Source organism: Sphaeramia orbicularis, chromosome 18, assembly GCF_902148855.1.
Source record: "Sphaeramia orbicularis chromosome 18, fSphaOr1.1, whole genome shotgun sequence".
In the NCBI taxonomy this organism is placed as follows: domain Eukaryota; kingdom Metazoa; phylum Chordata; class Actinopteri; order Kurtiformes; family Apogonidae; genus Sphaeramia; species Sphaeramia orbicularis.
In genome coordinates, this window is record NC_043974.1 from 3,026,541 (window position 1) to 3,053,010 (window position 26,470).

At 37.9% G+C, this 26,470-nt stretch overlaps 1 protein-coding gene across 1 annotated transcript in view; it reads left to right on the forward strand.

Annotated features, from left to right (window-relative positions):
- The window catches only part of dysf (dysferlin, limb girdle muscular dystrophy 2B (autosomal recessive)), a 285,908-nt gene that overhangs the window by 60,401 nt on the left and 199,037 nt on the right, over positions 1-26,470 (forward strand). The window contains exons 17-31 of the mRNA XM_030162629.1: positions 3,898-3,930; positions 4,180-4,295; positions 4,382-4,495; positions 6,269-6,446; positions 8,987-9,111; positions 11,853-11,959; positions 15,034-15,229; positions 18,627-18,773; positions 18,861-18,992; positions 20,170-20,336; positions 21,063-21,177; positions 21,303-21,408; positions 21,508-21,650; positions 24,738-24,911; positions 26,213-26,297. Coding sequence (XP_030018489.1) covers positions 3,898-3,930; positions 4,180-4,295; positions 4,382-4,495; positions 6,269-6,446; positions 8,987-9,111; positions 11,853-11,959; positions 15,034-15,229; positions 18,627-18,773; positions 18,861-18,992; positions 20,170-20,336; positions 21,063-21,177; positions 21,303-21,408; positions 21,508-21,650; positions 24,738-24,911; positions 26,213-26,297 — 1,938 coding nt within the window. The remainder of the gene's footprint in view (positions 1-3,897; positions 3,931-4,179; positions 4,296-4,381; positions 4,496-6,268; positions 6,447-8,986; positions 9,112-11,852; positions 11,960-15,033; positions 15,230-18,626; positions 18,774-18,860; positions 18,993-20,169; positions 20,337-21,062; positions 21,178-21,302; positions 21,409-21,507; positions 21,651-24,737; positions 24,912-26,212; positions 26,298-26,470) is intronic.

Consider the following 26,470-nt stretch of genomic DNA (forward strand, 5'->3'; position numbering starts at 1 on the left):
TGAACCGGAGCTCTTGGCGTAAAATGGCGCACAATCAAATGGCGTTGAATAACACACAAAAGGTCAAAAATGCATACGTATAGCACGGCAAATGCCATAAGAACTGGTGTGACCTATGACACCATTTTATGAGATCTGTCTTGTGGAGGATAAAGCGGTTCAGAAGATGGATGTATTGACAGCTGCACTGTTGAGATTCTGAGTTTATCTTTTATCCATGAGTTTAAAGTTTTCTTTCATTTTACCCCTGATTGGAGTAGTGGTTGTAAAAGTAACGTAGCACTTTGCTTTGTCAGTGACATGCATGTAGACTAACTCGGTAATGTTTGTGAAATGGACACGGACATTGCTTGAGTTTTCGGTCCGTGGAGTGACTCACACTTCTGCCTGAGAGAAAGACAACATGCATGAGTCAAACTAATCCTTCATTTTTGTTTGGACAGTGTGATGTGAAACATTAACAACCATTACCATCTGATGTCTTGATTCTACCATCTTATATCAGAGAATATAAATACTACATTAGGCTTTAAGTAGGTGTCAGTCTCTGGGAACATTAACAGGCCAGAATCTGAGCACTATACAGGTATTACATTAGTACATTAGCCTCTTTTCCACCAGATTCACAGGAACTTCTATTAACAGGAACTTATTTCCCTGGTGCTTTGCATTTCTACCACACCTCAAAGTTTCTGAAAATGTATTCAAATGAGGCTTGGTCATTTAGAGTTGCTGACTTCTAGGAGTCCTGCTGAATTTCTACTGAGCATATTTGGCATTTGCTCGACCAGGTCCAGGCGGTTTTGAGTGTATTTGCTGAATATGCTCTTGACAGACAGACAGATGATTGTAATGCACTTGTAGGAGCGAGTTGAATGCACTGAGCTTAAGTCCGATCGGGCCAAATAGGCTCAAAAGTGTATATTCACTATGAAAACAGAGCATAGAAAGATTGTATTATTTAAATGTGTTTGTATTCTGCAGCGCCTGGCTCCGCCCCCAAAAGTTCTTGGCAACCTGAGAAGTCCTTTCCCCCTGCCAGGAATTTTTTCAAGAAAAGTTTGTGGTTGAGGGAAAGTTTGTTTACTGGAAATGTATTAAAGCACAGGTGTCAAACATGCGGCCCGGGGGCCAAAACCAGCCCGCCAAAGGTTTCAATCTGGCCTTTGGGAGGAATCAAACTCAAAAATAATATCATAATAACCTATAAATAGTGACAACACCAATTTTTTCTCTTTGATTTAGTGCAAAAAACATTAAATTATGAAATTGTTTACATTAACAAACTGTCCTTTAACAATAACATGTGAATAACTTGAACAAAATGAAGAAAATTAAGTGCTATTTTAACAATTTTCTGTCTGTTACTAAATGTTTTGTGCATATGTATAAATGATAAGTCGAGGCATAATATTGATAAAATTGTACTTATATTTCTCAACAAATTTCGTTTTTTTTAGGTTATTCACATCCTTTTTGTTTGGATAGTTTGTAAATGTAAATATTGGCATAATTGAACGTTATTTTTTGCACCAGAACACTTTGGAGTTGTCATTATTTATGGGTTATCATGCTATTATTTTACTGGTTCGGTCCACTTCAGATTAAATTGGGCTGAATGAGGCCCCCGGAAGAAAATGAGTTTGACACCCCTGCATTAAGGTGTCTTCCTGGTGAAGTAAAAGTTCCTGTGGTGGAAAAGGTGTTTTTTTCTGTCCATGTTTAGTGTATCTCTGTGTCGTTTCTAAATTCAACATTAAATCATACTTTGGTCTTCACTCACGATTGACAAAACATTGTTATTTATTAAACATTGATGATTTAACTTTTGAAATGTACTGTAGAGTCCAGACAGACTAAATATTACATTAAAGTAAACTACAATTCCCACCACAGAGAATTATTATAGCATTAAATATGGATTAGTGCCTGAGTTCATTGGATAGTATATAATCAGCTGAGAGCTGGAAGCCCGACGTCACCCATTCCATTGCTTTCTGAAATGTCTTTTTGAAGCCAGTAGTTTAGAAGTTGGCTGTTGTCATTTTGGCTTTTTGGAGCCAGATGTGACCATATTTGGACAAAAACAGTGGAACCATGGCAGCTGGAGGGGTCACGGGTGAGTAAAGAGTTGCAATTGGCACTTAACAATAACTGGATAGTAAAATCACAGGAGTAAAAAGCAAATACTCTTTTGAAAATGACATCCTAGCATGGACCTTTCAAATTTTGACCTTTATAGTTCTAATATGATCCACAGTCTGCATTAGCTGTTGAAACCTACCTCTGCCATAAGGTGGATTCACACTTTTAACCCATACAGACCCAGTGCTGCTTAAGTGTCAATTCCCAAAGGATTTTTTCTCTATATTTAACCTTTCTTAAGTGATTTATCATCATTTATTATAATATTATCCTCTGTATTTTGCATATGTTCAGTGTAAATCATGCATTTTGCTATATTGAATTCACTGATCATGTAGATGTTCATAAAAGCTCAGATTAAAGTTAAGGGTTATTATATCAGAAACAGAGAAAAAATGACTTTTTCAGCAACAATATCAATAACTGAACGTAAAAACAACTGTCTCCATCCACTGTCATTGATCCAACTCCATGGGTTTTACTGGTGAATCAATGCTGTAGAAGATGACAGTGTTTCGACGGTAACTACGGAGCCTCTGAATGTCCAAATGGGTCATATCTGACGACCATGAAAAGATGAACTGTATTTTACACCAGTTATTTACATGTATTTGATAGGATTAGTGGATCAACAGGAATTAAACAGTTTAGATCAGTGGACGATTTGGGTCTTTATGGGTTAAACATTCTGTGAAGTTCTTTCATAGTTTGCAAGAGTTCGATACAATGATTCATGGTAGTCAATATTCTTTGAAACTCTAGAAGATAGGACAAAATTATAAACAAGTGTTCAGAGAATGCAAACCTCCGCCAAGCTCCCCGAACAGTGTGCATGTGTGGATGGACTATTTCTTTTTAAACTATGGATGTGCAAAACAAATTTCATAATGATATTTCACGAATTGCATTTTTTATGATTTTTTTGAAAATGGTGCATAAAAAATAACAAAAGCCAACAGAGCGTAACAGAAGAGAAATGGAGTGGAATGATATTTTGTACAAAGTTGAAGCTTGGTACCAGTCATATGTATGTCAAGTTATATTAAATTCCAATCAATATTTGTTGAGTTCTAATGAAAAATGTGTCATAAATGGGATTTTCAGTGTTAAATGTAAATGTCCACAGAGTCCACATTCCACAGTGGATGTGGACAGTTTTGTGCCAGATGCAAGATGTTGTTCTAAGCTACGGGTGGATCAAATTGGAGGCTAATCAGAATCGTTTTGAATTTTTGATGAATTTTGGAAAATTTCTTAATGATGAGAGATAGGAAAATTGTCGATTTTGTGACCTTGGGTACAGTTTGGTAAAGATGGTTGGAATAGTTTTCCCGTAAAGTTGCTAACAAACAAACAAACAAACAAACAAACACAAAGCAAAGTGATCACAATACCTCCTGGCGGAGGTAATAAAATCTCTTGGACAGGAGTAAAAGTAAACTCATCTTCCCAACGAGAACCTCTTTTGATTATGGATGCTAACATTAGGATATAAATAAAACCAGTGTTCAGCATTTTGTTGTTTTTAAAATAACCTAATTAACATACGCTTTCTAGGTTTTTGTCGATCCTTTTCACATGAATACCACAGAGTTTTAAATTTTCTGATATAAGACTCAGTTGGTTTGAGTTTTCAGGTTTCTGTGCTGTGTGTTTGTGCTTTGGGTTTGAGTGAGACGTCTCTTTCTTTTTCTGTCTGACCTTAAACATGTGTCTGTGATTCTGAACCATCCTTCCTCTCTACGCATTCAGACGACTTGACTCCACGGACCGTCCACTCTGGCAGTACGTCCACTTTTCAACACCATTTTCTTTTGTGTGACTTCACTTAAATTCCAATCTTTGACATCCTTTTCGTGATTATTCTTCTCTATTTTTCATTTTATCTGAATTCCACTGAAATTTAATCTGAATGTGAATCAATAATTGCTGTCGACAAGTGCTCATCATTTTCATCCATCATTTAATGTATCTTTACTACATTCCAATCATTTCTCTTGTTTATCAAAGCTCATTGTATTTTTAATGTTGCAGTGGATGACAGTCTGGGTTTCCTGCCGACGTTTGGTCCGTGTTTTGTCAATTTGTACGGCAGCCCCAGAGAGTTCAGCGCCTTCAACGACCCACATGAAGCTCTAAACCTGGGAAAAGTAATGACAAATCTTCTTAACTTCTCAAGATACATTCAATTTATACATATCCATAAACCTCCTGGTCTTTTCTGTGTGTCTGTCAGGGGGAGGGTGTGGCATACAGAGGCCGAGTTTTACTGGAACTAACCACAAAACTGTCAGACAAACCAGAGCAGAAGACTGAGGACGTCCCATCAGATGACCTGCTGGTGGTGGAGGTCAGACGCAGACATTGGCTACATTCACACTGCAAACAAATGTGGACCAAATCCGATTTTTTTGCCCACATATGACCTTTTTTCGATCTGTTAAAGCAAGGGTGTCAAACTCATTTTCTTTCAGGGGCCATATTCAGCCCAGTTTGACCTCCAGTGGGCCAGACCTGTAAAATAACAGCATAAGAGCCTATAAATAATGACGACTCCAAATTTTTTATAGCAAAAAATAACATTAAATTATGAAATCATTTACATTTTACAAACTATCCAAACAAAAACATGTAAATAACCTGAAAAAAATGAAATTTCTGAAGAAAAATATAAACAAATAATAAGAAAAAATTTATCAATATTATGCCTCACCTTATGATTTCTATGTGTGCATTACAGATCATCTACCAAGCAAGGTTCTAATAGTTTTGGATTTTTCATTATAGTTTAGTTTTATTTAGTTTTGACTTTTTTTATCTAATTCAGTTAGTTTTAACTTGTTTTTAGAGCAGGTTTGCTAGTTTTTATTAGTTTTCATTTTTTTCTAAATGCTTAGTTTTAGTATTAATTTTAGTGTAGTGGTCTCTTTTGTCTTCTTCTCTGTGGTTGTATTCAAATAAATCCCAGGCAGGACTCTGCTGCTTTCTCCCAACTTTAGTCTCCATGTTTCCAGGTAGAGTGGGGACCAGAAGACGACTGGAAACCACAAGTGAACACAAGTGACGGACCAAAAAGTGTCGTATGGTGACAGCAGATGAAATTGCTTGAGGGAAATAAATCAATTTCGTATCAATCCGACATTGACAAAAACGAAAACGAAGGGAATTTTATCCATAATTTTTATTCATTTTAGTTAGTTTTGTAAGCACACAATACAGTTTCAGTTAGTTATCTTTTTTTCTTTTAATTATAGTTTTTATTTATTTCAGTTAACCAAAATGTTTTTTCAGTTCTAGTTTTCGTCATTTCATTAGTTTTCATTAACGATAATAACCTTGCTATCAAGACAGAAAACAGGCAGAATATTGTTCAGCTTGCACTGATTTTTCTTTAGACATTCCAGGTTGTTCATATTTGTTCAGGTTATTGACATTTTATTATTAAAGGAGATCAGAATTTAATGTTCTTTGCAGTAAATCAAAGAGAAAAAATTGGTGTTGCCATTATTTAGAGGCATGATGTCATATTTTATTCACATGAAACCAAGAAGAACATTTGGAGTCATTATTTTTTAGGTTATTATGCTGTTATTTTTGAGTTTGACGCCCTTGACTGTTAATATTTTCTGCACTTTACCAAGTCATCCCACAGGCCGGATTGGAACCTTTGGTGGGCTGGTTTTGGCCCCCGGGCCGCATGTTTGACACCTGTGTGTTAAAGACAGTTTGAGCAGCACTAATCAGATTTTTTTTTTCAAATCCGACCCAGGCCTCTTTCATATGTGGTCCTAAATCCAATATGTATTTGATATTTTCCAATGCGACTTCTGTCTGAACAGCCAGGTCACATTTATCCGACCTTTACGTCATTGAAATGCGACAGCTACTTACTTCCAGGACCTCTTTTGTGCATGCGGGTCACTTCAGGGTTGCATTCAGTTCATACTCAAGACTGATTTAATGCGTAATATGAAAAAGCACAAAAAAAAATCAGATTTCACCAAAAAATCCGAATTGTGCATTAAGACCTGCTGTCTCAACGTAACCATATTGTCGAAATAGTCAAATAGTTCGTCCACTGACCGTTCACTCCATCGACTCATTGTTTCTCTTCGTCCAACAGAAGTTTCTCAGGAAGCGGAAGTTCTCTCTCTTTGTGGCATTTTATTCCGCCACGCTCCTCCAGGACGTCGATGATGCCATCCAGTTTGAGGTCAGCATTGGTAACTACGGCAACAAGTTTGACTACACCTGCCTCCCTCTGGCCTCCACCACGCAGTTCAGCAGAGCGGTGTTTGACGGTAGGTCCAAGGTGTCAAATATGACACTAAGTCCTTGGTGACTGAGCTCTAATCCTCACCAAGGTTCTAATAGTTTTGGATTTTTCATCATAGTTTACTTTTATTTGGTTTTGACTTTTTTTTCTCTAATTCAGTTAGTTTGAAAGCTCTACCTACCGATGTGGCATTTCTCACAGCACTTAGTAAAAGTTTGAACATGAACAACCCGCCTCCCTCCAAAGCCCCGCCCCCTTCCCTCTGCCTGAGCTCTGAGGCTCCTCCTCCTCTCTCCTCTCATCTGATGCGCGATGGAAATGGGGGAGGAAGCAGAGGTGGAGGTCCGGTCCGTTTTGGCGTGTCCGCGGACCCCTCCCTTAGTAATCAGATGCATCATCCACCTGCCGCGGGCCCGCGGCTCCTGTTCCATCAGTAGACCTGGTCTGTGCAGTACTGGGTCAGGGTCTTCACTGCAGTGCCCAGGGGATGGGCGCGCGCACTGTGAACGCGCGGCCTCCGCAAATTTTCCGTGGACATTTGAAGTTTCATAGTCCATACAATTGTCATCCTACATCCTCTTACATGTGTGACACCATGTGCATGTACCTGTATGAGTCCCACCGTCAGAAAAGCTGAGCTTTATGCAGACCTGTTCAGTCCAGTACAGCTGACTTCCGGACTTTTATCTCCATCCTTCATTCATCAGACTGCCGTTTGTGCCTCTCAGTTGTCGTTTCTGTTCATAAATCCGTTTTTTCCCTTCCACATGTGCATGTCAGTTCTATCCAAACACATCCTAGACAGTAGACTGTGGTCAGTGACAGGAGAAGCAGCGCCAGTGAAGCGTCAGATTCAGAGGGACACATAAAGGATGTGAGACAGCGATAATGGATCGGATGCTGGACGGTCGTAATGGATGATTGACAGGAGGTTCAGCCAGGTTCGGCCAATTATTTTATTCGGACCGAATAAAATGATTGGTCAGACTTTTATTAGAAATATATGAGAATTAAACATTTTTGAGTTTCAGTACCTGGTGGATTTCTTTAACATTTTAGTTTGACACACACTTATTAGGAGCATTTTAAGATGACAAAAGAAAAGTGTAAAAATGCCACATCATACGGTAGAGCTTTAATTAGTTTTTAGAGCAGGTTTGCTAGTTTTTATTAGTTTTCGTTTTTTTCTAAATGCTTAGTTTTAGTTTAGTTTTTTTTATATCTTTTCTCTTCTTCTCTGTCATCGTATTCAAATATATCTCAGACAGGACTCTGCTGCTTTCTCCCAACTTTAGTCTCCATGTTTCCAGGTAGAGTGGGGACCAGAAGACGACTCTAATGCCACATTTCTACAATGTGGAACTGGCTCGACTCGACTCGGCTCTGATACCAGGTCCTATTCCTGCAGACTGTTTCCATTACAGGATACTACCCACTTTACAGTACCTGGTTGTCATAGCGATGCGGCGCGTTACTTCCGCATCGTCTGCTCAGAGTTGCTGATAAACTCGTTCGTTGCGTGTTGTCTCGTCAAACTCATGCTGAATTTTTACGTCGGCCACGAAAGACTGAATCTCGACCGACTTTGATGTAGTTTTACAGGCTGTCATCATGTGGATTAACCTACGGACATATTTACTGTCAACTTCCACATCTGTTTTTTGTAAAACAGTGGGTCACAGAGAAAACTCTGACCAATCAGTGGTCTGCAGTGTTTACACTGTGTCACCTTTTAGTATCTGGTCCCCAGTCCTGGAACCTCGGCGGAGGTGATACCAAAAAACTAGTACCAGGTACCAAATTCCAGGTCTTTTTTTTGTAATGGAAACACAACAAGGCCGAGTTGAGTCGAGTCGAGCCAGTACCATGTAGTGCAAACGCGGCATAAACGAGAAGTGACGAGAAGTGACGGACCGTAAAGTACCGTATGGTGCCACTAGCTAAAATTGCTAGTGCAAAATAAATCAATTTTGTATCAGTACGACATTGACAAAGACAAAAACGAAGGGAATTTTATCCATAATTTGTATCCGTTTTGTAAGCACACAATACAGTTTCAGTTAGTTATCATTTTTTTTTCTTTTAATTATAGTTTTTATTTATTTCAGTTAATGAAAATGTTTTTTCAATTCTAGTTTTTGTCATTTCGTTAGTTTTCGTTAACAATAATAACCTTGATCCTCACCCTCACATTGTTTAACAATACTAGGATGACTGACTGCGTACCCACTGGACCACAACAGATAAACTACTGGAAGAAACAACCATCATTGCAAAATAGAAGGTCTAGGTCAAATTTATTTATATAGCACATTTATAACAACCAACAAAGGCCAAAGTGCTTTACAACCATACTAAAAGGGCCAGTGCAGAAGTTAAAAACAACACAAGAAAGAAGTAGAAGAAGAACTCAAGAAAGACTTGAATAAAGTCACCACACAGAACATTTACATTTATCTGGCCTTTATGTAGGAGTCATATATTTTCAGATTTTCTCCTTTAACAACTGACTGACTCTGTGATTATTTTGTTGTTGTTGGTGTGTGTGTGTTTTTTTCTTTCCAGGTTGTCATTACTACTACCTCCCATGGGGAAACGTGAAGCCGGTGGTGGTTCTGTCTTCAGAATGGGAAGATATCAAACCGAGGATCGAGGCTCTGAACATGCTGCTGGCTGCCATCGACAGATTGGTCAGTTGATCTTTGCCTGCGTTTGTGTGTCTGTGTTTGTGTGTCTGTCTATGTCAGGGCTAGCAAGCAAGCACGCAACGTTTATTTATATAGCACCTTTCACAGACAAGAGAAGTCACAAAGTGCAGGGCTGTCAAAGTGATTTTAGTTCAGGTTCCGCATTCAGCCCAATCTGATCTCCAGTGGGCCGGACCAGTAAAATAATAACAGAATAACCTATAAATAATGATAACATTTTCTTTTTGTTTTAGTCCAATAAAAAGCATTAAATTATGAAAATATTTCCATTAACAAACTTTCACAAAAAAATGTGAATAACCTGAAAAAACTGAAATTTTGTAAGAAAAATAAGTGCACTTTTAACAATATTATGCCTCAGCATATCATTTCTACATGTGCATTACACACAATGTTACACAAACATGTGGTAACAGGTAGAATAATGGTACAGTTTTGGAGTTTGGAACTAAAAGAAGAACAATTTCTACAATAGACCGTTGCCATATGACATCAGGGGTCACATGATTTATGTTTACATGGCCTTATTGGAAGACAACCCACAAGCCAGAAAGAACAGTCTCAGGCTTGTTGGATAGATAAATGTACTTAACTGTAGTCATGGTTACCTTTTGTGCAGTAATAGGCTGCTCAAACACAGTGAACATGGGGAACAGAAGTCTTTCTACAGGATCCCCTCTGTCTGAACCAACCAGGGAGAAAAATATAATGAACTGAGTGCAGAGACAGAGTACTGAGTATGGTAGTAGACCTACGGCCACCTGTCGGCTGGATATTATGTATCATAAAAAGTCTTAAACAACGGGGATGGTACAGGTTATCCACGGTTCGGTACGTATTTCAGTTCAGGCGCGAGGACTGGTTGGGGCCGGACATGGAGCCCAAGCTGTGTGCCGAGCCCTGAGGCTCAAACTGGGCTGGGTGTGGGGCACGGCTCCAGCCAGTGTCCGGTGTCCTCGCTGGACAGGACACCGGCACCGGCATCGGTTGGCCTGTGTGTCCGGGCAGTGTCGTGAACCGTGACTCAAGAGCTGCAACAGGTGACTGTAAGTCTACTTTGTATAGTGGTAGTGATATGAAGAAAGGTCAAAAAAGATGTGTGTTTACATATCTAAAATAATAATTATTTTGGAACATAACAGGGATGTAACGATTACCAGTATAATGATAAACCACAGTAGAATTGCAGACAGTATTACCGTTTAAATTCTAATTATCATGATAACCATGTTTGATTACCGCACTTTCCGGGGAAAAAACCCTATGTAAAGATCTGCTTTTATGTCAAATATTTGAGTATAGTTTTAATTTATTACAATTTACATTTTATATACCTAATGTTTGGAACCAATATTCACTTTTAAAGTCTTTGAAAAGGTTCATTAAGCATCTGTGTGTTATTTATGCAATAAAGTATATACATTTTTGAAATCGGATTTTATATATTTTTTTTGTGTTTTCTGTCCTTTTTGTGTGTTTATAGTAGGTTAAAGTGAAAAAATAAGAGACGGATGATATAGAAGTTGTGCTGAAAAAACAGATCCCAAACATGGGTATAGTAAACATTTGTTTATATAGTATATAAAGGCAAAATCAAAAGGACTGAAAAACGGACAAAATAGGCTCAGACCACTAAGGGTTAATATTTGAATGTTTCTGCAACAGAAGGGACATTGTGCCAATTATTTTATTTTATTTTATTTTATTAATTTTTAAAAAAAAATACAACTTAGTTTAATTATTTCAGTGTGTGTATCAGTACTTTTTGAACATTTTGAGCACATTTCAACAATACCGCAATAATAAGGATAACTGTGATAATTTTGGTCACAATAACTGTGATATGTAATTTTATATCGTTACATCCCTAATACATAATGTATCAGAAAAATTTAAGTGTTACTAATTTTAGGTGGTCCTGCTCCCACTCAGCAGCAGTGTCTTTTTAAGGCTCAAACCCATCCATCACAGCCAGTTTCTCACTGTTGCCTTTCACCAGGGTCTAGTCTACCACATATAAACGATAAACTGTCACTAATAACCCGTTTAAAATGTCTTATCAGTGATAAAGCAGCTGCTAAACACACAGTCTGTCACTCTGTTGACTCCACTCCTGTCTTCCAATATGGTGGCATATCTGTTTACTTCCGGTTTTGATGATGTTCGTAGCATTGGTCTATATTACATCGCAGCTTATTTTTAACCTGACGTACAGATCCCAGCGGATCTACAAATGCACCAAACATTTAATGACAGGCAGAATATTGATACAATTACACATAATTTTCTTCAGACATTTCAGGTTATATTTGTTCAGGTTATTCACATTTTGTTGTTATAGGATAGTTCGTAAATGTAAATATTTTCATGGTGTCGTGTTATTTTTTTCACATTAAATCAAGAAGAAAATTTGTAGTTGTCATAATTTATAGATGATGCTATTATTTTACTAGATCACATGGTGTATGTGGAACCTGAACTAAAACAAGTTGGACACCTTTGACTGTTAATACCGTCAGTGGAATATTTGCACTTCACAGATTCAGTCCACGGGCCAGATTGGAACCTTCGGCGGGCCAGTTTTGGCCCACGGGCCACATTTTTGACACCCCAGGACTATGTGATCAGTTTTAGGCTTCAGACCTTACAAGTGATGATGTTGTGAAGTAACAGTCACACTGAGAACCATGTGTGTCAGTGTATGTGTGTGTTTGCCTGTCCAGGAGTTGAACCTGCAACGGGTGCAGCAGGAGGTGAAGGCGGGCAGTGACCTGGAGGAGGTGGAGCTCAGGGTGGTCGAACTATTGGATCAGGTCATCACCGACTGCACGTAAATGACTTATTTACCTCTAATTCATATCGGTTAGATCTACTGTTACTTCTTGTCTTGTTTGTAATTTGCAGATTGAACTACTTCATTGTGACTGTCTCTTATTTGAACCATCAGAGACCCCTCAGGCCAGTTTTGTACATTTTTAACTCACCGACCGATAGGCCACGAGCTATTGTGAAGGCGCTGTTTCTGGTGCCGTCTCTGTTGTCGTCTTCATTAGCAATTTCTTCAAACACCTTCTCAGATGAAACTACTGGTCGGATTCATTTAAAAAAACCAAAACGTACGTAGCTTACTTGGAACAATGTCAACAAAGGTTCACAGTTTTGAGAAATGTATATGACAAATTTGACAACTTTTTGAAATATAAATGTTTTCCTTTCTTTCTAATGGTCCATATTTAGTTTAGTTTTATTTATTTCAGACACAAACATAATACAAAACATATGGAAGAGAGAGGGAAAAAAAAACAATACAAAAATACAAAAATCAAATAATAGAAAAAAGAACAACTGTTGTGCCTGAAAGGGAGTAGGAAGAACCCACTGCTTATCCAGTCCTACGCCCTGATTCCAGTCCTCAGACTGTTAGTGCCTAATCATATGTCATACAACATAAGACTGTGATTCTCCATAAACACACCCCTGCAAACCTGTACACACATACAGTCACATACACATACACATATACATACACACCAATTTATCTCTACAGCTGTACACCAACACACGTCTGCACCCTCATGTTTATACACACACACCATACAATATAATAACCTGACAATCCAAATAATGATCACACCCATCCTTGAGCCAGATATTGTGAAAAAAAAAAATTCTTTGTACATTTTTTTGGATTTTTGAATGTTTGGACACTGCTTGAAGTCTACCCCCAAGCCATTCCGCAGCTTGACCCCACACACTGATACACACAAACTTTTCCTGGTGGTCCTGACTGCTGGGACTGTGAAATTCCCACATCCCCCCAGGTTATAGCCCCTCTTTATATGGGCAAATAGTTTTTGGATGTTGTCTGGTAGTTGATTTTTATTGGCTTTATATAACAGTTGAGCTGTATAAAAATTTTACCAAATCATAGAGTTTTAATATCTTTAATAATTTTGGTCAATGTTTTTATGGCTTACAACATGGAAATGATTAGAGACACCAATATATTTACTATTGATCACTGATAGTAGTCATATATGGACTTTGATTGAATGAGATGAGCTCTCCTCCAGTGAAAGTACTGCCCACTTCTATTTTTAGATTGATCTCCTCTGTGAAATTCAACTTGTTGTTGATTCTTGATGGAGCATGCCGGTTAACTACAGGGCCATTAGTCCTAGTTTTCTTTTTGATTTGACGGTCGTTATGGCTGTGTCGCAGCTTATGGCATTTCAATAGGAATGTTTCCTTTTAGACTTATCTTTTGAATCTAATGTCAGTTCCTCCTACAGGTCCATTATCTGCTCCTGATACTTTTTCACCCTCTGAGGACCCTCAAGCCAAAAATGTACTTGCAAAAATGCTGATATAAAATAATCATACATCAATACTTTTTCAGCTCTTTTTCATGGATACATCTTTTAAACCACTTCAGCTACCAAATGTTCACTCATTTTCTGGATTTTAACCCATGTTTTTTGTTGTTTTTTTGTTGGCATCATGCATTTAAGTGGTTTAAGAGATTTATGCAGAAAAGAGAAAAAAAATATTATTGATATTGAGTGATTATATGATGATTTTATAGCTGTGTTTTTGTGCATGTGCATTTTTAGCTTGAGGATCCGCAGAGGCTAAAATAAAACTGAAAAATTGGATGGATCCCCAGAAGGTCATTTAATCAATAATATCAAGAGAAAACTATTGGTCAAGTCAAACAGATTTTTTTCTTCATTAGACTTTTCATAAAAGGTTGAAAGCCCCTATTTTAAGGATCAACATAAACTTAGTTTTATGTGCATACAAGTCTCAGATCCTTAAAGAAAAGTCTCCAGTTTGCCGTTGTATAATTTGAGATGTAATGTTGCGTTCCAGTCCACCCGTCACTGCTGTTTTTCCATCCTTCTACCGGTGTAAATGCACTGGAATGTTCAGTCAAAGCTGGGACTTCCAGCTGTGAACTCGAACTACAGGGGTTGGACAAAATAATGGAAACACCTTAAAAAATCAACAAAATATAATTTCATATGGTGTAGGTCCGCCTTTTGCAGCAATTACAGCCTCAATTCTCCGAGGTATTGATTCATACAACTTGTGAATTGTTTCCAAAGGAATTTTCAGCCATTCTTCAGTTAGAATACCCTCCAACTCTTTTAGAGACGATGGCGGTGGAAATCGACGTCTTACTTGAATCTCTAAAACTGACCATAAATGCTCAATAATGTTGAGGTCTGGGGACTGTGCCGGCCATACGAGATGCTCAACTTCATTAGAATGTTCCTCATGCCATTCTTTAACAATTCTAGCTGTATGGATTGGGGCATTATCATCTTGAGGTGAAGGTGTTTCCATTATTTTGTCCAACCCCTGTAGATCCATGTTCTCCCAGTTCAGAGTTCTGACGTCACGTAGCAATGGCGCCCCCCCCATGGATGTGGTGTTTATGCAAACGGTTTATTAAAACAAGGTATTGCTCTGACATTATTTATCTGCAAACGTTCTGCATAATCAGCAGCTGCTCTAATGTTAGCTAGTTTTCAGTCCAATGAGTGCAAGAATAAATTAATACCAAATACGAATCCAAATATACACAGAACATCAAAGGTAGAACAGCTTCTCTTGCCTTATGCACCGTTTTTACTCCTTTGTTTCCCTCAAATAAAAAAAGAACAAACACCTTTGGGATAGAAATGACTATAAATGAACATAACGTACAGTCCACCATGTTGGTTTGTTTACATCTAGCTCCCACAATTCCTTGTGCTCAGGCAGTTTGGTATGACTTACGGACTGAAAAACCGGCCTGGAACAGAGCATAAGATACAAACGTGACACATCCTCAGATATCTCAAAGTGCTTCCTGACACTTGTCTGCACTTGTTTTTGTCTTTTTTATTCTGTCTCCAGTCAGGAACTGCCGTCTCTGGACCAGTGGCAGTGCACGACCCCTCTGGATCGCTCACTGAGGCACATTCGCTCTTTGCACTTGGAGCAGATCGTCCAGGCGGCGCTGGCTCTCAAACACGGCCAGGCCACCGAGCTTTCCACCGTCATGGAGCAGGCTGAGGACTGGGCCAACAGGCTGAGGACCATGGCTGAGGAGGTGTGTGTGTGTGTGTGTGTGTGTGTGTGAGGGTGTGTGAGGGTGTGTGTGTGAGGGTGTGTGTGTGTGTGAGGGTGTGTGAGGGTGTGTGTGTGAATGTTAGCTGCTTATCGGTTTAACTTTGATCCGATGATTCAGAGCAGTTCAGTTAATTTAAATTAAATTTAATTAAATTAATTTCAAGTCTTTTTGCAATGCACTATAACCACATATCACCACCAGGATACGCCACAGCACATGCACCACTATTTAAAATACTGATTTAACCTCCTCAGACCCAGCTATGGGTTTTCTGTCCACATTTGTGGTTAAGAGTTTCACAACTTTATACAAAAAAAAAGAAAAGAAAACTGTCCACCACAAAAGACATTCCATAAAAATTTTAAAAACTGCATCTGAAAAAACTGTTGCATCATGATGTTTCCAGTATAGGCACTGATTTTTTACTTATTTATTTATTTATTATTGTATTTCAAATTACATATTTAAATAAACATGCACTTATACATAAGGAACCACACAGACACAATATATTCAAACAAATTATATAACAAACCTACAAACCTATTAAACCCCAAAAAAAAGAAGAAAAAGAAAAAAAACAAAACAAAAATAAACCGAAAGAACACAACAATAAAAAAAAAGCAACAACAGCAAGATAAATAATGTTATCAACTCCTCTTTACAATACTCATTTGTGGACAAGAGTTTCACAACTTTATACAAAAGAAAAGAAAACTGTCCACCACAAAGGACGTTCCATAAAAATTCTAAAAACTGCATCTGAAAAAACTGTTGCATCATGATGTTTCCAAAATAGGCACTTATTTAATAAAAAAACAAAAAAAGCTGGTACTTTGCTGACATTTCCTGGGTCTCAGGAGGTTAAGTTAAAATACAAAATCCACAGTATGTGTTTTCAGTCATTTATTTTTATATGTAGATTTCACCGTCATACCGTCAAACATGCTAATTATTCCATGAGTCTCAGTCTATTGTTGAAGTCAGACATGTCCCTAATAAGTGTCTTTTCTACTGATAATATGGACGATGTATTTAGACCAGGGGTGGGGGTAGTGCGGGTAGATCGCATAGCATTAATAAAATAGAAAATCAACGTAAGGGTTAAAAGAAGTCAATGCTGCCGCTCATACTGGGATTTGAACCCTTCTCTCCACGTACAGACTTATTTGCTGACTCCATTTCTGAGGAAGGTTTTGAATCTTTCCAGGATGTGATGTTTACTCCTGTGGCCGGTGCTTGGGTGCATATTTCTGTGATTCCAGGCTCTCCGATCTCTTGTTCTGTTGATTATAGTAAAGGGAGAGCCTTGGGTGCAGATTTTTGCACCCTAAACAGGAAACTCATCACTTGATTGTTCACTAAACGACCAAAAACCACTTCACTTGAATGCAGATGATACACGGTGCTCACAGGCTGTAACGTGTACAGCTCTTCTATTTAAATATTAATGTTTTGCAAAATTGTTTGAGGTGATTCCTATCATCTTCTCCTTCATGTGAGACCGGTGGGGTAGCACCCTGGCGCCCTCTACTGACGAGCACAGACAAGAACTCCTTTTGATCAGATGCTGTAGCTGTCAGTCACATGCTCTAATACTTACTTAAAAAAACACCTTATCATAAGATGGTGTAGAAAAACAGAGCACCATGTGATGACAGGAATCATCAGGAAATGGTTTATAACTTCAGTGTGTGTGTGTGTGTGTGTGTGTGTGTGTGTGTGTGTGTGAGAGAATTACAGTTGTCAAAGCAGTTTGTTATGGCTGAGTTTTTGTGATGACGTTGTAAACATCTACCCTGTAATACAGTATTAATATACTTGCAGTAATTACTGCATGTCATTTACACAACAATTTATACTCGTTTTTTACATTAGAGCAACACATCTAATTAGAAGCTAATCTCATCAGAAACAGGAAAGAGTAAAACAAAGTGAAGTATGATGTCAGTTACATTTTAATGTTTGTATGAATTTTGACATTTGTATTTGTAGATTGCTAAATTTCTTACATCACAAACTAAAATCTTTTAACAGCTTATGTCTTATGCTTTAGAAACTTTGAAATATTTGTGCAAAAAATAGTTTTATCACTAGTTTTTTAAATTTTTAATTGTCTTAAACTATAAAGACAATATTTTAAACCTCAGAGATGAGAAGAATATAGATTATGCTTTGTTTTAGTTATACTGTTACAACTATTATATTGATTTATATTTATTTGTATAATATTTGTATATATATTTTTATGAGAAGCAGTTATGTCTGTAAACCTTGTGGACCTTATCTTTACAGACATTTTTGTGTCCCTTATAATTTATTACTCATATTTTCTTTAAAGTGGACGACATATTTATAACAAAAGGTTAAGATTATATATTTATGTCCTTACTTAAAGATAATATACGTTAAAAATATTTTTACACACCTTTTTCATTAATGCATGCATTTCATTTCATCATCAGTTTTGACAAGAAGTTATGTATTATTATGTCTTTAATCAAATAGATTAAAAACCTAAAAGTATTATTTTAATTTGTAACACAAAATTAGGTTAATCTGCCTGTAATTAGACATTTAAATGAGGTGAAACTATAGTTGTTACATATGCATGTACATATGTACCAACACTTTCACACCTTTCAGAAGACACTACAGTTACACTACGTCCAGACGACAACTCTTGTGATATTTTTCTTTTGTGGATTCTGGAAGTTTGGCGTCCATACACATATCGTTTCCAGAAATATCTGCGTCCAGTTGGAAATGTGAAAACTGGGTCAAAACGGTGAAATACGTAGTCCACACCTCTATGTGGCGCTGTACATAAACACAGACAGAGCCCATGACAGGATACACTCAACCCACAGAAGAATGCACTGAGCATGTGCAGGAGATCCTTCTTCTTCAGAGTCCAAACATAAACACAGGTTGATACAGCATTACCAGGTTTGGTTGTAGTCGTGCTAATAAACTTAGCAGCGTCTGCAGCACAAACACAACTCTGTGATCCACTGTTGTTGTTGTTACCAGTTGTTCTATCTGGGTATTTCTTCTTCTGGTCACATGGTACTGTGACATCATGGTTTCCATACAGTGGTGTTGGTCCTATCCATACGCCAACACCAGGGCGGAGCTGGGACATTTTTATGCTCTGGGACCCGTTCTACAAAAGTACCGTTTCAGGGCACCGACAACGCCAGTGTCGTGTGACCAAAGGACCAAACCATATTAAACTGTAGTGGACTGACATAATGTGGTTGTGGTGTGAACAGGGCTTCAGTTACATAAATGTTTTCTACTTTGTCATTACTCCTAATTTTCCCTGAACTCGGCCTCTACATATATGCTCTCTGTGTCTGTCTTTGTGGTCCAGCCTCAGAACAGTCTTCCAGACATCGTCATATGGATGCTGCAGGGCGACCGCAGGGTGGCCTACCAACGCATTCCGGCTCACTCCGTCCTCTTCTCCCAGCAACACTGTGGGAAACACTGTGGACGGCTGCAGACCATCTTCCTCAAGGTTCACACTGACAAAAACACTCAGAAACACACAGTTTATACCTGAGTAACAAGTCCTTCTCACTTTGTTTTTTTTTTTTTGGTTCAGTATCCCCAGGGCAGTGGTGGGGAGGCCAAGCTTCCTGGTCAGATCAGGGTCAAAGTGTGGTTCGGATTGGCTGCAGATGTCAAACACTTCAACCAGTTTGCTGAGGGGAAGCTGTCTGTCTTTGCTGAGACGGTAAGACTGAGGCTACGTTCAGACTGAAGGCAAATGTGGCCCAAATCCGATTTTTTTGTCCGTATGTGGCTAGGGGTGTTAAAAAATACCGGTTCTGCAATATATCACGATATTTCATTTCATGATACTGTATTGATATTAAAAAGTACTGTATCAATATTTTTAGGTATTTATTCAAATGCAGGTATGGTGGAGGTTCATTTTTGTTTTTTGGTTTTCTTTTTTGTTTGTATTTTATTTATTATTATTTAACATTCTTTTATTTAATAATGTTAGTTCCTTTGCTGGGATTGTACTAAAATAATGTTCTGATGTTAGTTCTAAACTAATAGAATATGAACATTTGAACTAACTGTAATGTCTGTAAAATATGATTTAAGTTTTAACAGAGGAAAATTTTGTGATATAACATTAGATCCTGTTGTGATCAAGTAAAAATGTGTTTAGTATTTGTGCAGATTTCTGGTGTAATTCAATTCTTCTAGGAAATAATCATTTAAAAAAAAGAAACAAACAAAAAATTGCCTTTTTAGTAGTACCGTGATATATTGTGATATATCATATTTGATCCTAGTATTGTGATTTGTATCGTATCACCACATTCTTGCCAATACACAGCCCTATATGTGACCTGTATTCGATCTGTTAAAGACAGTTTGAACAGCACAAATCAGATTTTTTTTTAAATCTGACCCAGACCACTTTCATATGTGGTCCTAAATCCGATACATATCTGATATTTTCCAATGTGACTTCAGTCTGAACGGTCAGATCGCATTTTTCTGACCTTTACGTCATTGAAATGTGACAAACATCACAGTTCTGCGTCCCAGGAGGAGGAGCGGAGGAAAAACATATTTCTTTCCATAAACAGTGTGTGTCTGCCTGATCAGGACCTCTTTTGCGTATGTGAGTCACTTTAAGGTCGCATTCAGGTCAGACTCAAAACTGATAGAAGTTGCATTTCATGTGTAATATGAACAAGCACACAAAAAAATGGATTTCACCAAAAAATCCAAATTGTGCATTAAGACATGTTGTCTGAATGGAGCCTTTGAAAACCAGCCTCCTGACTCCACTTTCTTGTGTGTCTGCGATTAATGTCTTAGGCTTGGGTTTAATATCTGAACCCATAAATCCTCATCTCATCAGTCTGTGTGTTTGTGTCTGTCCGTAGTATGAAAACCAGACTCGACTTGCCCTGGTGGGCAGCTGGGGAACTACAGGTTTGACTTATCCCAAATTCAGTGACGTCACAGGTCGGATTAAACTTCCCAAAGAGAGCTTCAAACCCTCGCCTGGGTGGACCTGGGCCGGAGACTGGTACATCAGCCCTGAGAAGACGTGAGTCATGGTGCTCGGTGCATAGCATTGAACAGCTGACAGCCTCCATCTTCATCTGAGTGCAGTGTGGATACATGGTCACCGCACATTTTGTCTGTTTGTATTTTTCCCTCATGTTTTGCCACCAGAAACTAGCTGCAGACTATACTGTAATGGTTCCAATTTAAAGGTGCATTGTGTCCATTTTAGGGTAGGGGTGTCTGACTCATATTGACTCGAGGCCACTTAAGGTATTACAAGAAAATGTGGTATTTCTGCAAATTTCATTTTTATTTTGCATTTTATCTGTTTTCTCACTCTTTGGACTGTGTGTTCAGTAATGATGCTTGCAGATCAGCTAGCTTTTCAGGAGAGACACTTAAAAATACAGCAACAGCGATGTTCTGTGTTTGTCACTGACTTCTATTTATAATTTGGAAAGACATCTTTCTAGTTCACAACCTCCCCAAAAAAGTGCCAAATCCTGGTCTCCTTTTATCAAAAAAAGTGACATTTGACGTTTGGACTTTTATCGGTCAAATGTATGTCACTGTAGACCTTTGTGTTTGTATTTCAGTTGTATGTAATAGTTATGAACGTTGTGAAACCTCATCAGTCAGTCTTCACACTGGTCCTTTAATCCTTCCTCCTGCATAGTCTGTCTACTATGATTATAAAAGTTAGTTTTTTGATTGTTGGTGGTCTGGACCTTATGTTCTGTGTGACTGTGTGTTGTTGGCTGCTTAGACTACTGTTTGACGTGGATGCCGGTCACATGACCTTCACAGAGGAAGTGTTTGAAAACCAAATGAGGCTTCCAGGAGGGCAGTGGATCGGCATGCCTGAGGGCTACACCGACGTCGTAAGTGTGTGTGTGTTTTTGAATCCATTATTGTTTACTTTATCTCTATGAACATTAAAAATGCATGTGTGTGTGTGTGTGTGTGTGTGTGTGTGTGTGTGTGTGTGTGTGTGTGTGTGTGTCAGAATGGTGAAAAAGCAGTGCCAAAGGATGAGGTGGAGTGTCCCCCTGGTTGGGTGTGGGAGGAGGTGGAGTGGAGTGAGGATCTCAACAGGGCCGTGGATGATCAAGGTGCATCTGTACACTGAAAAAACACACACTAATGCTCCACAAATGACTGGAGTTATAGGAAGTGCTAAAAATAAACCATCCAACTGTATGTGTGTTCAGGTTGGGAGTACGGCATCACCATCCCTCCAGATCGCCGTCCCAAATCATGGGTTCCAGCTGAAAAGATGTACCACACCAACCGGCGGAGAAGATGGATCCGGATGAGACGACGAGACCAACAGAAGATGGATGCTCTAAAAAAGGTAAAGAAATACAAGCCCATGCTTTTCAACTGCTTGTGGACTATAGATACATGTACATATATACATATATACATGATGTGTTTTTGAGAACCATGTATATTAGATTAGATTCAACTTTATTATCATTACACATTCTCCTGAAAGAGGAGACAGAGAAAATGTGGGGTGTGAAGACAACAGTGGTACCAGTAGTGATGGGAGCACTAGGGGCAGTGACCCCCAAACTGAGAGGATGGAACCAGCAGATACCAGGAACCACATCAGAGATCTGAGTCCAAAAGAGAACAGTCCTAGGAACAGAGAAGATCCTGAATGGAACCCTCAGACTCCCAGGCCTCTGGTAGAGGACCGAGTCTGAAGGAGACACCGCCCAGGTGGGACAGAAGAAGATATGTATGTATATATATATATATATATATATATATATATATATATTTAGACAGTCAGTAGAAACTTTGAGGTAGAAATGTCTGCATATTTCTACTTGTGGGGGGGTTGTAATTATTCATTGTGGATTTATTGTTGACTTACTGCTGGGGTAGTTGAGATAATGATGAGTTGTAGTGTTGTCACAGTTCATTACACATGGGTTGGTCTCTTTGCAAAAGTGGACCAAATACACATTGAGTAATACTCAGTGGGTCTGTGCACAATCTGAGGACTGGTTTGGAAGGCCTATATAAAGGCCCAAAAAAGGACACCATTGTTAGTCCAGTGAACGGCATCATGCCACGTCTATCACCTGAACGACATCTGCAGGCACTGGGTATGGTGGAGGCTGCTTTGAGCTCCAGTCATACAGCCAGGCGTATGGGCTGTTCCCAACCCACAATCAGAAACCTGGTTGAACGCCGCAACACCACAGGCTCTGCTGAACATAGACCACATCCAGGGAGAGAGAGAGTGACAACTGCAGACCAGGACCGCTGCTGTTGTGACTGTGTGTTTGGCAGGTGCCGTTTTCTTTTGTTAAGTTTTTTTGTTTTGAAATTATTCTTGAAACTTTAGATTTTTGTTTCTGTATGCTAGTATCCTAAACAAATGATTCATATGAAAAAATTCCAGTTTAGGATTTCAAAATAAAAATTATGTAGAAAAATATGGTCTCAAAGTTTTCATTGACTGTGAGTGAGTGTGTGTGTGTGTGTGTATAGAAATATATATATACACACACACACACACACACACACACACACACACACACACACACACACACACACATACATACATACATATTGTGCATATCATTTTCCTCATAGCATGATTATTTAAGGGGTCACATTCAGTCCAATATGATCTGAGGTGGACCAGTAAAATAATAACAGTGAAAAAATGTAAATTATATTATGATGTTTACATCTACAATGTTTCCTTATAAATCTGAATAACATGAACAACTTGAAATGTCTTAAGAAACACAAGTGCAATTTTAACAGTATTCTGCCTCAGTTTATCATTTACATGTGCGTTACAACTTGCATTACTATTACAAATACACAAAACATTTAGTAACAGGTTTAATGTTGGTATGATTGTATTTACATCTCTAAAGACATTTTAGGTTGTTCATATTTGTTCTGGGTATTCACATTTTTTGTAAAAGTGCAGTTTGGTCATGGAAACATTTTCATGTAATTTTACTTTTTTAGGCTAAAACAAAGAGAAAATCTGCAGTTGTCATTATATTTATAGGTTATTATGATCATATTTTACTGGTCTGGTCCACTTTAGATTTAATTGGGCTGTATGTGTCTAGATGTGGAACCTGAACTAAAATGATTTTTACACCATTTGTTGTTAATATGTTCAGTGTCAGTTTTTGCATTTCACAAATTCATCCCACAGGCCAGATTTGGCCCCTGGGCCGCATGTTTGACACCTTTGGCCTCAGTCACATATTTGGCCAAATTGTGATATCTGCGTAACTTTACTCCCCTAACACTGCTGATTCATTTTATGCAGATGTCACAATTTAGCCAAACATATGACTTGGGCAATTATGCCATGAGGCCAACGAAATTATAACAAAAATAGCTATTATTATTTATTCTTATTATTTTTATTATAACTACTTTATTATTACTTCTTTGCTACTTGTTCTTTCCAATGTGCAATTGCAATTTTTCCCTCCTGTTTTTTAGTTATTGTTTTGTTATTGTCTTGTGAGTATATTTGGTGTTTGTGCTGCTTTTGGAACCTCAAATTCTTGAGGGCTCTGCCCAAAATATCAATGCAGTTCTATCTAATCTAATCAAATCTTATCCATCTTTTATGCAGCATGAATTAAATTAAATGTATCTTTTCTTTATATTTTAGTAGATACTTCATCTTTTCCTTCTTTTTTATTCCAGTTTAAAAATATATTTATCCTGTTTATTACAATACATGTAATTTAATTTTATCTGTCCAGTCAGTTGTTTTTTTCCCCATTCATAGCATGCATTTTTTTTTTTGCTGCACTCATAAGATGTTTTCATCTAAACATGCCAATAAAGAGAAAAAGAAAATGATAGATGTCTTTTCACATCAAATACAGTGAAGTCTCTAATGTGAGGAGTTAGTTAAGTAGCACTAGATGGCAGCAAAGCAACACAAATGAAGAGGTGAAGTTAAGGATCCTCTGAATGAGTCACACCTTAAACTGGTTCTGTAAGTGTATTCCTAATAGGCAGCTATCAATGTAAAGATATAAATATAAACTACAAATGATTACAGTGACAGCGAAATGCAAATGAAAGCTGTTCAAAAATGTTTCAGACACTGTTTTAACGTATTCTGTTCCAACACTGTTTGTTACAGATAGAGTTTACACATTGTCTTCATCATCTTTCAAGGTTCAGATATATTTTATAACACATTACATCAGCCCTGAAAAAAGGCCCAAGTCACATCACAAAACCATATATTATTTATTTATTTATTTATTTCAATTTGATAGTTTTGTCCTTTGTCATGAATGCCTTCAGAGTCCTTTGGGCAGTGGTATACTTATGTAGACTACTGAGTGTGTGTCAAACATCAGTATTATCTGAATTCTGCTCAGATTTTGACAAAGATCTCAGGCCTGTGTGTGTTCCTTCACTACAGCAGCGTCCAGACGACTCCGAGAAGGAGGGCTGGGAGTACGCTTCGTTGTTTGGTTGGAAATTCCACCTGAAGCCGAGGAAGACGGACAGCTTCAGGAGGCGGAGGTGGAGGTGTCGCATGGAGCCTCTGGAGAAGACAGGCCCCGCTGCCATCTTCGCCCTGGAGTGTTCTCTGGTCAGATGAGTTTCAGAATCTCAGATCGAATTTATGTAACAGCAACATTTCACAGGTTGTCATCTTCTTTGTTTTTTTTTTTGTTTGTTTTTTTAGCTTTTTATTTTGACATTTTTAAAACACTTTTACAACATTAGAGAACACAAAACAACTGGGGGGGTGCTGTTTCATATGCTCTCATCTGCTTTTCTGCATCAGATCCGGTAACTAGAAGTCATGTCCTTGAATGTGGTCCATTTCTCCCATCTTCCATTAAAACAGGGCTGTCAAACTCATGTTAGTTCAGTTCCACATTCAGCTAAATTTGATCTGCAGTGGGCCAAACCACTAAAATAATAACATAATATATAAATAATGTCAACTCCAAACTCTCCTCTATGTTTTAGAGTGAAACAAGGAAAATTACATTACGAAAATGTTCTCATCTACAAACTATCTTTTAAAACAATGTGAGTAATATGAACAAACTGAATAAATAAATGCAATCTTAACAATATTATGCTTCAGTTTATCATTTACAGACATAATATTGTTAAAATTTGCCCTTGCTTCTCTTCAGACATTTCAGGTTATTCACAATTTTGTGAAATTATACTTTGTTTTAGTGTAAATACATGAAAATGTTTACGTTTGAAAAGATAAAAAATTGGAGTTGTGGGCATTTATAGGTTATTACAATCGTATTTTAGTGATCCAACCCACTTTAGATCATATTGGTCTGAATGTGGAACTTGAGCTAAAATGACTGTTAATACCTTCAATGTAATTTTTGCGTTTCACACATTCGTCCAAAGGGCCGGATTGGACCCTTTGATGGGCCAGATTTGGCCCCTGGGCCGCATGTTTGATACCTGTGCATTCAAAGTTCCCTCCTTAATCCTCAGATGAAAAGTGAATTTGATATATGTTTCCTCTATAACGTCCAGCCATTGCTGTGGTTGTAGAGGGTCACATTTTAACCACTTCCTTGTACTAACCTTTTTACAGGGAACGATGAATATTTTAAATAGGTAGCAGTCTTCTCTTTTAATGACATCATCAGGTGTTTATTTGTCTGCTCCTGTGAAGACTTTAATCATCACTCATAAGTTTCTCTTAATCTCCCTGTCAAAAAATGTTTTAGCAGTAAATATGTAAATTATGTTGTTTTTTAAAATTTTTTTAAAAATGATTTAAAGGTTTATTCTTCAATGAGTGTACAAATGGCTGTTATTCCCTTTTCTCTCCACCTCAGATGTCTGTTATTGGTTGTCATCCTCTTTTACCTCTTTGTCTTCCTCATCTTTGTCCTCCTCCCACAGAGCAGTATAGAGGACAAGAACGACGATAAATCAGTCACGACCACATTTGGAGTCAACAGACCGACCATTTCCTGTTTCTTTGACCGTAAGAGCTCTACCTTCCCATCGCTGATAACTGTACATACAGATGAAAAATAAAAGAACACCATGTCTGTCTGTTGTTGTCTGAGTGTTTACAGCAGGAGTGTTTAGTTCAGGTTCCACATACAGACCAGTATGATCTGAAGTACAATAACAGCAAAATAACCTAGACCTATT